The 13791-nt window shown below is 43.4% G+C and overlaps 1 protein-coding gene across 1 annotated transcript in view; it reads left to right on the top strand.

Annotated features, from left to right (window-relative positions):
* The window catches only part of LOC126293469 (UDP-glycosyltransferase UGT5-like), a 49294-nt gene that overhangs the window by 19362 nt on the left and 16141 nt on the right, over positions 1 to 13791 (top strand). Inside the window, exon 3 of the mRNA XM_049986712.1 lies at positions 888 to 1468. Coding sequence (XP_049842669.1) covers positions 888 to 1468 — 581 coding nt within the window. The remainder of the gene's footprint in view (positions 1 to 887; positions 1469 to 13791) is intronic.

Here is a 13791-nt window from a genome sequence, read left to right as displayed (position 1 = left end):
GTCCTGATTGTGGCGCTCACCTGCACGGCGCCAAACACGCATACGACCATCATTGGCAGCAAGGCATAAGCGACTCTCATCGCTGAAGACGACACGTCTCCATTCGTCCCTCCATTCATGCCTGTCGCGACACCACTCGAGGCGGGCTGCACGATGTTAGGGCGTGAGCGGAAGACGGCCTAACGGTGTGCGGGACCATAGCCCAGCTTCATGGAGACGGTTGCGAATGGTCCTCGCCGATACCCCAGGAGCAACAGTGTCCCTAATTTGCTGGGAAGTGGCGGTGCGGTCCCCTACTGCGTAGGATCCTACGGTCTTGGCGTGCATCCGTGCGTCGCTGCGGTCCGGTCCCAGGTCGACGAGCACGTGCACCTTCCGCCGACCACTGGTTACAACATCGATGTACTGTGGAGACCTCACGCCTCACGTGTTGAGCAATTCGGCGGTACGTCCACTCGGCCTCCCGCATGCCCACTATACGCCCTCGCTCAAAGTCCGTCAACTGCACATACGGTTCACGTCCACGCTGTCGCGGCATGCTACCAGTGTTAAAGACTGCGATGGAGCTCCGTATGCCACGGCAAACTGGCTGACACTGACGGCGGCGGTGCACAAATGCTGCGTAGCTAGCGCCATTCGACGGCCAACACCGCGGTTCCTGGTGTGTCCGCTGTGCTGTGCGTGTGATCATTGCTTGTACAGCCCTCTCGCCATGTCCGGAGCAAGTATGGTGGGTCTGACACACCGGTGTCAATGTGTTCTTTTTTCCATTTCCAGGACTGTATAATGCAATGCTTTCTTCTGAGATACCATTTACTAAAACCGCATGAAGCGATTAAAAGTGAATCAGATGCTCATGGCTTGACTCGCGGTTTCTCTTTTTGCAGGTGACTTCAACACTTTCGAAATGTTGGTGACAGATTTTGTCGGAACGCTGAAGTTATTTTCTGACGCTGCCGTCATAATGTGCCACACGTTTCTGGGAGACGAAAACGTACAGAATCTGTACAGGTCTGGAAGGAAGTTCGACGTCGTTATACTGGAGCCCTTCCCTGCCGAGTGCCTGCTGGCGTTCGCGCACAAGTTCGGAGCGCCCGTGGTGGCGCTGTCCACCTTCGCAGGGACCGACTGGATAGCCGATATGGTGGGCAACCCCACCCCATACTCTTACGTCCCCAACGTCTTCCTTGAACTTACAACACGCATGAATTTCCTCGAACGGGTACAGAACACCTTGGCTGGTATAATTCCAAGTATTGTTCGGCAACTATATTACCTGCCGAAGCTTGATGAGATTGTACGAATGTACCTGAATGACACGGAATTGCCCAAGTTGTCGGAGATCGAAAAACAAGTATCTCTGTTACTAATTAACTACCACTTCACGCATGGATGTCCAAGACCACTTGTGCCAAACATGGTGGAAGTTGGAGGTCTCCACATAAAAACACCGAAGGCTCTTCCTGAGGTAAGTTATCATGCACAACTCAAGTTACTAAGCTGCAACAGAATATATGAAGATAGTAACTGCTCTCGAAAGAACAGATACTATTGAAGACGGTGCAGCTTCTGTAGAATAAATGATAATTAATTGAAACCCTCAGCTGCCGACAGGTGTTGCTGACACACCTCGATGGGGACAGATGAAAATGTGTACCCCGCCCGGGACACGAACCCGAGATCTCCTGTTTACATGTCAGACGGTCTCTCCATCTGAGCCACCGAGGACACAGATGAATAGCGCGACTGCAGGGACTTATCCCTTGCACGGTTCCCGTGAGACCCACATTCCCAACTGTCCACATTCTACATAAGTAATGTACCTAATAGATCGAAGTATGTCGGCAGCTGAGGGTTTCAGTTAATTATCATTTATTTACAGAGAAGCTGCACGGTCATACATGGTATCTGTTCTTTCAAGAGCAGTTTCTATCTTCATATATAGTTAAAAGGCTACCTGTACGTTGACCTTCGTCAGTGAAGATGTTCACAGGTTGCCCGAACTCTTACGGGAATCGTCACCTTAGTGTGCGAGAGTAATGAGTGGATGAGCAAATATCTATTAGGTATATTACATACACTCCTGGAAATTGAAATAAGAACACCGTGAATTCATTGTCCCAGGAAGGGGAAACTTTATTGACACATTCCTGGGGTCAGATACATCACATGATCACACTGACAGAACCACAGGCACATAGACACAGGCAACAGAGCATGCACAATGTCGGCACTAGTACAGTGTATATCCACCTTTCGCAGCAATGCAGGCTGCTATTCTCCCATGGAGACGATCGTAGAGATGCTGGATGTAGTCCTGTGGAACGGCTTGCCATGCCATTTCCACCTGGAGCCTCAGTTGGACCAGCGTTCGTGCTGGACGTGCAGACCGCGTGAGACGACGCTTCATCCAGTCCCAAACATGCTCAATGGGGGACAGATCCGGAGATCTTGCTGGCCAGGGTAGTTGACTTACACCTTCTAGAGCACGTTGGGTGGCACGGGATACATGCGGACGTGCATTGTCCTGTTGGAACAGCAAGTTCCCTTGCCGGTCTAGGAATGGTAGAACGATGGGTTCGATGACGGTTTGGATGTACCGTGCACTATTCAGTGTCCCCTCGACGATCACCAGAGGTGTACGGCCAGTGTAGGAGATCGCTCCCCACACCATGATGTTGGGTGTTGGCCCTGTGTGCCTCAGTCGTATGTAGTCGCGATTGTGGCGCTCACCTCACACCCCACGTGTTGAGCAATTCGGCGGTACGTCCACTCGGCCTCCCGCATGCCCACTATACGCCCTCGCTCAAAGTCCGTCAACTGCACATACGGTTCACGTCCACGCTGTCGCGGCATGCTACCAGTGTTAAAGACTGCGATGGAGCTCCGTATGCCACGGCAAACTGGATGACACTGACGGCGGCGGTGCACAAATGCTGCGCAGCTAGCGCCATTCGACGGCCAACACCGCGGTTCCTGGTGTGTCCGCTGTGCCGTGCGTGTGATCATTGCTTGTACAGCCCTCTCGCAGTGTCCGGAGCAAGTATGGTGGGTCTGACACACCGGTGTCAATGTGTTCTTTTTTCCATTTCCAGGAGTGTATGTAGATTGTGGACAGTTGGACATGTGGGTCTCACGGGAAGCGTGCAAGGGATAAGTCCCTGCAGTCGCTCTATTCATCTGTGTCCTCAGTGGCTCAGATGGATAGAACGTCTGCCATGTAACCAGGAGATCCTGGGTTTGACTCCCGGTGGGGCTCATTTTCAGCTGTCCCCATCGAGGCATATCAACAGCATCTGTCAGTAGTTGAGGGTTTCAATTAATTATCATGCAACAGAATATATTTGTCTAAGTGATCTTCGTACCATTAACAATCCAATAACATACAAAATTTTGAGACAGTTCAAATTAGTAGTTATTTCTGTCGACGTAGCTCACCTGTTAAATTTAATGTTGTTTCCCCAACCTCTTCTGGTCTTTCCAAAGCTCCTTTATTCCTTCACTTCAAATTTTCGTCTGGTTCTGTGATAATATTCTTTTAGGACTAATTGTAACACAGTCATCAGCAGCGGGCCGAGACACAAGCAACAACAGGGAAGTTGTCGATTTTGTGACATTTTATGAGTTCCTAACCAGGAGAGAATTGTACAGTTACACCTGTGTGCTTTGCTAGTTTAGTTTCTGAATCTCTGTGCGTTAATCTAATTTATTAGACATAGTTTTCCTTTGTGTCTACAGCAGAGTACTGTAGTGCGCCTGGATTGTCCTTGTTTGTCTGTGGAGTGTAGTTTTCCACGGTCTTTAGTATGGACAGGGACTGTGATGGCTGTGTGTGGATGCGAGCTGAGTTGGTGACACTTGGCTCTCAGCTCCAGGCTGTGATGGCTTCGATTACACAACTTGAAGCTGCAATGGATGGGCGTCACTTGTGGAACGGCCGTGCAGATACAGCTGATGTCCAGCATGTATGAATCTGCTGATCGATCCGCACTTTTTGACCAACCCAGTTACTGCTCGCACTGAGGCAGCGTGGCAGGTGGCGAAAGACTTCCCAGGAGGCTGCACATAAAGACTCCCCGATTGGTCTAACAAAGAGGTTCCAGATGCTATCTGTTGCTGACGCTGTCCCTCACCCAATGCAGTCGCTAGTCCTATTTCAAAGGGACCTTCTCAGCCTGCAAGATCCAGGCTATCACAGAGGGTGAGATTATTGAGAGTTGGGAGTTCCAAATTTAGGAGCGTTACGGGGTCTCTTAGGGACATGGCTGCCAGCGACAGGAAGAAAGCCAATGTGCCCTCCGTGCGCATATCATTCCAGACGTGGAAAGGGTCCTTTCGGACGCCATGAAGAGCACAAGATGCAGCCAACGGCAGGTCGTGGCTCACATAGGTACCAATCATATGTGCCGCTTTGGATCGTAAGAGATTCTCTCTGGTTCAAGCGGCTAACAGAAGTGTAAAGGCTGCCAGTCTTGCTTGCGAGGTGAAAGCAGAGCTCAACATTTGCAGCATAGTCGAAAGGACTGATTTCGGAAATCTGGAACAGCCGAGTGGAAGCTCTGTATCAGAGGCTCAGAGGGTTCTCCGACCGTGTAGGGTGTAGATTCCTCGACTTGCGCCCTAGGGTGCTGGAGTTACGAGTTCCGCTGAATAGGTTACCGATGTTAGCCACCACCTGCAGGAGCTGTGTTTTGTGTATGGCGGTTTTTTTTTAGATTAGAGGGTCTCGGGAAAGAACAAACAGGGCTTCAGTCTCGAAGGCTACAGGTCGGTCACAGGAAAAACGTAAAAACAGGAACCACCGATATAACTCCAAGCACTAATAGAAAGCACTCATGCTCAAAGCGTTATATGCACAGAAAGCTGGCTAAAGTCGGCGTTAAGTTCAACAGAAATTTTTGCGAAGAACCTAACGGTGTTCCGAAAGGATAGGCCAAACACAGTTGGCAGCGGAGTGTTTGTTCCTGTTAGAAGCAGTTTATCTTGTAAAGAAATTGAAGCAGATAGGTCATGTGAGTTGGTATGGGCAGCGGTAATTCTTGGCAACGGGAACAAAATAACCAGGTTCTTTTACCGACTTCCCAACTCAGATGATTCTATTGCCGAAAGGTTGAAAGAAAATTTGATATTAATTTCACACATGTACCCGACTCACACAATTTGGCGAAAATACTTGTTTCAATTCGGAGGTACGCATAAAGCATCGCCCGAAATTGTGCTAAACCCATTCTCTGAAAATTATTTCGAACATTTACTTCCTAGGCGCGCAGTCCGGAACCGCGCGACTGCTACGTTCGCAGGTTCGAATCCTGCCTAGGGCATGGGTGTGTGTGATGTCCTTAGGTTAGTTAGGTTTAAGTAGTTCTAAGTTCTAGGGGACTGATGACCACAGCAGTTGAGTCCCATAGTGCTCAGAGACATTTGAACCATTTTTTGAACACTTACTTTATGAGTGTATGCGAATAGTAAACGCCTGTGAAAACACACTTGACCTCGTAGCTACAAATTATCCTGAGCTAATAACGAGCATCAAAACTGGTACAGGGATTAGTGAACATAGGGTTTTCGTAGCGAGACTGAATATTGTAACCCCCAAATTCTCCAAAAATAAACGAAAAATATACCGACTCAAAAAAGGAGATAAAGTTCACGTGACGCCTTCCTGCGTAACAATCTCGAATCCACCCAAAATAATAATGAAAGTGTAGACCAGATATGGCTTGAATTTAAAGAAATAGTATAGGCAGGAATTGAGAGATTTATACCAAATAAATTAACAAACGACGGAGTTGATCCCCCTTAGTACACAAAACGGGTCAGAAGACTGTGGCAGAAACAAGGGAAAAAGTATGCCAAATTTAAGCCAACGTAAAATCTCCAAAATTGGCGATCTTTTACAGAAGCTCGTAATTAACACGGACACCAATGTGAGATGTTTGCAGTAGTTTCCTCAACGAAACTTTATCTCGAAAACTGGCAGAAAATGAAAGAGTCTGCTCGTATGTGAAGTGTGCTAGCGGCAAGACACAGACAACACCTTCTCTGCGCGATAGCAGAGTTAGTAAACACGGAATTCCGAAATTCCTTCACCAAAGAAGAAGAAGTAAATATTCCAAAATTCGAATAAAGATCAACAGCCAACATGAATAACTTAGAAGCAGATATCCTCGGAGTAGTGAAGCAACTTAAATCACTTAATAAAAGACAGTCATCTGGTCTAGACTGTATACCGATCAAGTTCCGCTCAGGGAGCATTTTATCCCCATCTCCGACGCGCAAGTCGCCGAATGTGGCGTCGAATGCAATAAGTACTTGCCCTCGGCGACCGAACTTTCCCGAATGGGGGACTCCCGGCCCATAATGCCGCACGCTCATTTCCATTTCTGGGTATGTTGATACAATAGCTCCGTGCTTAACAGTTATATACAATCACTAACTCGGCGAAAGATCTTTCCCCAAAAACTGGGTAGTTGTACAGGTCACACCAATATTCAAGAAAGGTATTAGGAGTAATCCACTAAATTACTGGCCCTTTTCATTAAAGTCGATAAGCAGTACGATTTTGGAATATATATGGTGTTCGAACGTTGTGAATTAACTCGAAGAGAACGGTCTATTGACGTACAGTCAACACAGATTTAGAAAACATCCTTCTTGTGAAACACAACTAGCTCTTTACACACACGAAGTGTTGAGTGATGTTAACAAGGGAATTCAAATTAAGTCCGTATCTCTAGATTCCGAAAAAACTTTTGACACTATACCACACAAGCGGCTTGTAGTGAAATTGCGTGCTTATGGAATATCGTTTTAGTTATGTGACTGGATTTGTGATTGCCTGTCAGATAGGTCACACTTTTTTAGTAACTGACAGAAAGTCATGGAGTGAAACGGAAGTGATTTCTGGCGTTCCCCAGGGTAGTGTTATAGGCCTTCTGCTGTTCCTTATCTATATAAACGATTTAGGAGACAATCTGAGCAGCCGTAAGAGGTTGTTTCCAGATGATGGTGTCGTTTATTCTCTAGTAAAATCATTACAAGATCCAGACAAGTTGCAAAATGATTTAGAAAAGGTACCTGAATGGTAGTTGACCCTACAAAACGAAAAGTGTGAAGCATCTACAGAGTGCGAAAAGGAATCCGTTAAACGTAGGCTAATCTAAAGAGTGTAAATTCGAGTACACACCTAGGAATAGCAATTACGAACAATTAAAATTTGGGAGAACAGGTAGAAAATGTTGTGGGGAAGGCAAAGCAAAGATTGCGTTTTATTGTCAGAACACTTAGAAAATATAACAGACTATGCTTGTCCGTCCTCTTTGGAGTACTGCTGCGTGGCGTGGTATTCTTATCAGGTAGGATGAACGCAGTATATTGAGATAGTTCAGCGAAGAACAGCACGTTCTGTATTATCGCGAAATAGGGGAGAGAGTGTCAAGGACATGATGCAGGATTTGGAATGGACACCATTAAAACAAAGCCGTTTTTCGTTGCGGCGGAATCTTCTCACGAAATTTAAGTCACAAACTTTCTCCTCCGAATACAAAAATATATAGGGAGGAAACTATCATCATAATTTAAAAAAAAAAAAGCAAATCAGAGCTCTCACAGACAGACGTGGGTTTCCGTTTTTCCTGCGCGTTGTTCGACAACGGAACAATAGAATATTACTGTGGAGGTGGGTCGATGAACCCTCTGCCAGGAACATAAGGGTGATTTGCATTGTAGATGCAGATTTTTTATATTAGTTCAGTCTCGACTCTCCAATTTGTTATGTTTCTCACTCCACGTTTAGAAAACTGGCTATCCACCAAAGAAACTGCGCTGTACGTGGCATCAAGTTATCACTAGGTGTTGTCTTGGTGCAGACGGATTATAACAACACCAGAGAAACAGTTCTGACTGAGTGAACGAAGCCAAGTGAATGAGTTCAAAAAGCATACCAGTGTAAGAAATTCTGGAGAAGATACTAGTGTCATAGTTCGAAAGTTTGAAAACAGCCATCGCAGATCGGGCGTAAGGAAAACGTTGAAAGTAAATGCCAAGATCCAAAGCGAACTCTGTGAACCAGGTTTCAACCATCTTAACCGGCTCCGAACCTTGCAGAGGATTTTAGTTTCAGTGCAGGTGCAAGAATCAGTAGCAGAATGTTTGTTCTAGAACTACAGGACTCAGTTTTCTTCTTCGAACAGAAGTTTTATATGAGACTATTAGCAATGGTTTATCGCTTAAGAACTAGAAAAGCTTGCGAAAATTATTTAAACAATAGCGTCATGTGCACGCCTTGGCGTGTTTGTTCCCACATCAGCACAATAATGCTGTCACCCACAAAGTGAACAGAGCCACAAATTTATTTAAAAACAATCGGAACGATTTTCTTGATGGGCTGCTCATGGCAAGGGCATCGCAAGGTGAGCGAAACATTTGCTAATGATCAAACCAATCACCTCTTGTTTACCATACTGCTGGAAGAAGGAATGAAATTTATGAACCAGCAAAAACAGGAATGCCTGTTCAGCTGGCGAAACAGAAAATCATGTTAAAAATGTCATTCCACAAAACTTGAAGCAACTACAGGAAGCACCAAAATCCTTCACTCAAATTGTTAAAAATATAAGAATTCTAAAAAACAGAAGCTCTAGATGGAATTTCAAACAGAATTCTGAAAATTTCCTCTAACTTAATAAGTAATGTGATATATGCAACACATCATTGGCATGGAAAGTTTTTCCATGCAGATTAAAATATGTAATTGTTAAACCGGTTCATAAGAAAAGTGAGAATGAAGATTTAGATAATTGTACTCCAATTTCGCCACTGACATCTTTTTCCAAAATATTCGAAAATGTAATAGCTTCAAGACTAGTCTTACATTAAGTAGAAACAATTTACTTATCATTTCCCAGTTTGGATTCCAAAAGGGTTGGTAGGCCGAGAATGCAATTTATAAATTCACCCACCAAATATTACATGCCTTAAATGATGAAATATCACCAATTGGCACTCTTGTGATTTTTTCAAGATATTTGACTGTGAAGATCATGTTACACTCTTGCACAAACTTAAGTTTTATGCAATTGATGGCTTCACACAACTAATTTGAATCACAATTTACAAGCAAAATGTAAAAGGTTTTGCTGAATAATTCTAACAATGTTGCAAAGGCAGGACGTTTAGCGATTAGGCAGAAATCATAAAGGCATTCCCACAGAGTTGAATTTTGGGTCTACTCCTATTCCTTACATATTTGAATGGCCTTTCACTTAACATTCAACAAGTAGAACTGATGCTTTTTGCAAATGATACAGGAGTTACAATAAACCCCTTTAGAAAGAAAGCAAAAGAAGAGATTTTTAATGATGTTTTTCAAAGAAATGTTAAGTGGTTCTCTGAAAACGTACTCTTCCTCAGCTTTGAGAAGACACTCTATATTGATTATGAAATGACAAATGGAGTCATACCAACGACCGATTTAGCTCATGTACAGGAGTCATTAAATAGTATAGAATGCTCCAATTTTTGGGGGGAATTCATGACGAAAACATGAACTGGAAGAAGCATATTTCACAACGTCTCAATCAATTAAAATCAGTTATTGTTGTTCTTCATATAATTACTTGTCATGGAAACGAACGAATCAACCTCTTGTCGTATGTACTTTGCATATTTCCACTCAATAAAGTTTTATGAAATAATTTCCTTCGGTGACTCATCATTTAGAAAGACAGGAGTCTACATTTATATATACGCGATTAGTGTGGCATTCACAATAAAGTGCCTGGCAAGGGTTCAATGAACCACCTTCAACTGTCTCTCTACTGTTCCACTCTCGAAAGGAGCGCGAGTAAAACAAGCACTTCAATTTTTCTGTGCGAGCCCTGATTTCTCTAATTTTATCGTCATGATCATTTCTCCCTAAGTAGGTGGGTGCCAACAGAATGTTTTCGAAACCGGAAGAGAAAACTGTTGATTGAAATTTTATGAGAAGATCCCATCGCAACGAAAAATGCCTTGGCTTTAATGATTGCCACTCCTTGTATCATGTCCGAGGCACTATCTCCCCTGCTTTGCGATAGTACAAAAAGTATTGCACTTCTCTGAACTTTTCCGATGTCATTCGTCAGTCCCACTTGACGCGGATCCCACACCGCACTGAAGCATTCCAGAGTAGGGCGGACAAGCGTGGTGTAAGCAGTCTCTTTAGTAGACCTGTTGCACCTTGTAAGTGTTCTGCCAATGAATCGCAGTCTTTGGTTTGCTCTACCCACAACACAATCTATGTGATCGTTCCAGTTTAGATTATTTGTAATTGTAATCCCTAACAATTTAGTTGAATTTACAGCCTTCAGATTTGTGTGACTTATCGCGTAATCGAAATTTAACGGATTTCTTTTCGTACTCATGTGAATAGCTTCACACTTTTCTTTATTTAGGGTTAATTGCCCCTTTTCGCACCATACAGATATCTTTTTTAATTCATTTTGCAATTTGTTTTGGTCATCCGATGACTTTGCAAGACGGTAAATTACAGCATCATCTGCAAACAATGTAATAGGTTACTCATATTGTCTGCTGTGTCGTTAATACAGATCACGAACAATAGAGGGCCTATAACAGATCCTTGGGGAACGCTGGATATTACTTCTGTTTTACTCGATGACTTCCGTCTATTACTACGAACTGCGACCTTTCTGACAGGAAATCACGAATACAGTCCCACAACTGAAGCGATATACCATAGGCACGCAGTTTGGTTAGAAGACGCTTGTGACGAACGGTGTCAAAAGCCTTCTGGAAATCTAAAAATATGGAATCAGTTTAACATCCCCTGTCAACAGAACTCATTATCTCATGAGTATAAACAGCTACTTGTGTTTTAAAAGAACGATTTTTCTGAATCCGTGCTGACTGTGTGTCAAAAAATCGTTTTCTTCGAGGTAATTCATAATGTTCGAACACAGTGTATGTTATGAAACTCTACTGCAAATCGGCATATGGGCCTGTAATTCAGCGGATTACTCGTATTTCCCTTTTTGGGTATTGGTGTGACTTGAGCAATTTTCCAGTCCTTAGGTACTGAACTTTCTGTGAGCAAGCGGTTGTACATAATTGCTAAATATGGTGCTATTGTATCAGAATAGTCTGAAAAGAACCTGACTGGTATACAATCTGGACCGGAGGCCTTGCCTTAATTAAGTGATTTATGCTGCTTTGCTACACCGAAGATATCTACTTCTGTGTTTCTCATCTTGGCAGTTATTCTTGATTGGAATTCACGAATATTTACTTCGTATCCTTTGGTAAAGGAGGTGAGGAAAACCATGTTTAATAACTCTGCTTTAGGGCCACTATCAGTGGCTTCACCGTTGTCATCGCTCAGTGAAGGTATTGATTGCGACTTGCTACTGGTGCGCATCATGTATGACCACAATCTCTTTGGGTTTTCTGCCAGATTCCGAGACATTATTAAAAGCATCTCGCATTGAAGTACGCGTTATTTTCGAAGTTCTGTAAAACTTTGCCATTCTTGTGAATTTTGTGATCTTTCAAATTTGGCATGTTTTTTTCGTTGTTTCTGCAACAGCGATCTCACCCGTTCTGTGTACCAAGGGGGATCAGTACCATCTTTTATTGATTTATGTAGTATATATCTCTTAATTGCCATCGATACTATCCCTTTTAAATCATTCCACATCTTTTCTACGCTTACATGATCATATGGGTAGGAGTGGAGGGTGTCTCTTAAGAAGACGTTAACAGCATTTTATCACCTTTTTTTAAAAGAAGTACTTTGCGTTTTTTTATGGTTGTAAGTGCTACGGTATTCAGCCAAGCAGAAACTGCCTTGTGGTCGCTTATCCCTCTATTCATGATACTCCGTATTTGTCCAGGATTATTTGTTGCTAAGAGGTTCGTTTTTCTCTGACGGATTTGAACACACTGCCGACTGTGCTGATATTCACCTCCGGTCACTGTGCATTTAGTTCCTCTGTATGGTAAACGTGTCACCATGTGATGTGGCTTCATAACTACGTTCATTATTGGCCCACTCTTTTTTAAACAGTTTGGCGCTCAAGAACCGAAGACGTGCAGTGTGACTGGACAGAGTTACTGCGATATGCTTCGCCAGCATGTCATAGCCAACGTACAGGAGAAAGACGCACTGAACTCAACAGCCTTCACGCAAGATGGAGCCTTCCCACACATCAGCTTCTCCGAAACGCAATCGAATTATCAGTCGATCGTTTCCACACGCCGACACGATCACCTGATCTCACGCAATGTGATATCTGTTTGTGGGGCTGCCTGAAGGGCAGCATTTGCCAGGCAAACATTCACACATGTGCTGATCTGAAGTGCATCATGTCACGGACATGCTTCGTTCTGCTGTGCAGAATGCAATACTGAGCCTATGAGACTCTTTTGGACACTGATAGGCGCCATATCGAGCCCCTTTTATAGCAGTAATGATACCGGTGTGTAATGATATGTTGTACCGTAGCAGCACATTACAAGTCTTTCAATTGAACTGATTCTGCATTATTTCTCTTCCCCATGTCCTTGACATTAATTCTACCAAGTTTGGTACTCGAACAGTAATTAGTTTCCGTGTTATAACGTGTTAAATAGCGAAAGTTTTACTAAAACCACCTGGTACATAAATATATTTTAGACAAATATTTGCAACATTTGCATTTGGAACAACACAAGAATCCAATATCAATTATAATTAAGCTTATATAAATCACAGTCGGATATGATTGGACCCTTTCTTCTCGTTCCGTTTCGAGTTACTCCTTAACTATAAACTTGTCAGTTTGTTCCAGTCTCTTACCATCCATTCTTAGGTCACCTAAGCCTGATGTGACCTGTTTGAAGGGTAACTGTAATCGTACCTCTGGGGCATTAAGTTTTGTTTCCATGTCCTCAAAACAATCTGTGTTCACCTCTACACTGGATATTACATCCCTTCTAGGGTAATGTGTCTGGATCACTTTGACTGAGTACATATACGACATCTGCACCGTTTAAAATTCTTCTGGAGTTCAATTATTCATATTTAATTTAACAGACCGAGATGAGTATGTGTTCCATAATATAATCATGTCTTCCCCCTTTGGAAATAGAATCATTCAGTGGCACTAAAGTGTGTCCATAAAGTCCTATCCAATAAATTATTTTCTTAATACAGTATTGCTAAGATTTTGTCTTATAATAACCTACTTTACGGTTTTCTTGGCAATACATCGAAATTAACACAAACATTTGCTTCCATATTTTCTTCGTCTTAGCCATTTCTTTACATTCTGCATGACCTGTTAATAACTTTGCATATACATTCTTAGTGATATGTACCTGTGAACAATCTTTCTTTCGCTCTATATATAGGTCCTGTTCGTTGTCCATTGTCATTTTGCCTGGTCAAGGTAACATTTTATATATATGTAGCTCCTTATTCTGCTGACCATAGACCCCTCCATATCCGCGTACAGTGACGCCTGTGGGTTGAGGATGACACGGCAGCCGGTCGGTACCGTTAGGCCTTCCAAGGCCTATTCGGGCGTAGTTCCGTTTAGTTTAGTATTCACAACTAATGGAATATTAGTTACGTAGGTTAACACATAATTCGTTACAAACGCATCTAGTTCCAGTGCTTTCAGCGGCATATATGCATGTTCTTCCATAAGAGATATTGGAAATGTTACGTCTCTTAATTCAGTTTTGGTTGGCCTTAGGTATTTAGCAACCTGTACTGTACTTACTGTGAGTGGTGCAGACATTCCTTTGAGA

Source organism: Schistocerca gregaria, chromosome 10, assembly GCF_023897955.1.
Source record: "Schistocerca gregaria isolate iqSchGreg1 chromosome 10, iqSchGreg1.2, whole genome shotgun sequence".
NCBI classification, from domain to species: Eukaryota; Metazoa; Arthropoda; class Insecta; order Orthoptera; family Acrididae; genus Schistocerca; species Schistocerca gregaria.
This window is presented reverse-complemented; position numbering and strand designations above follow the sequence as displayed.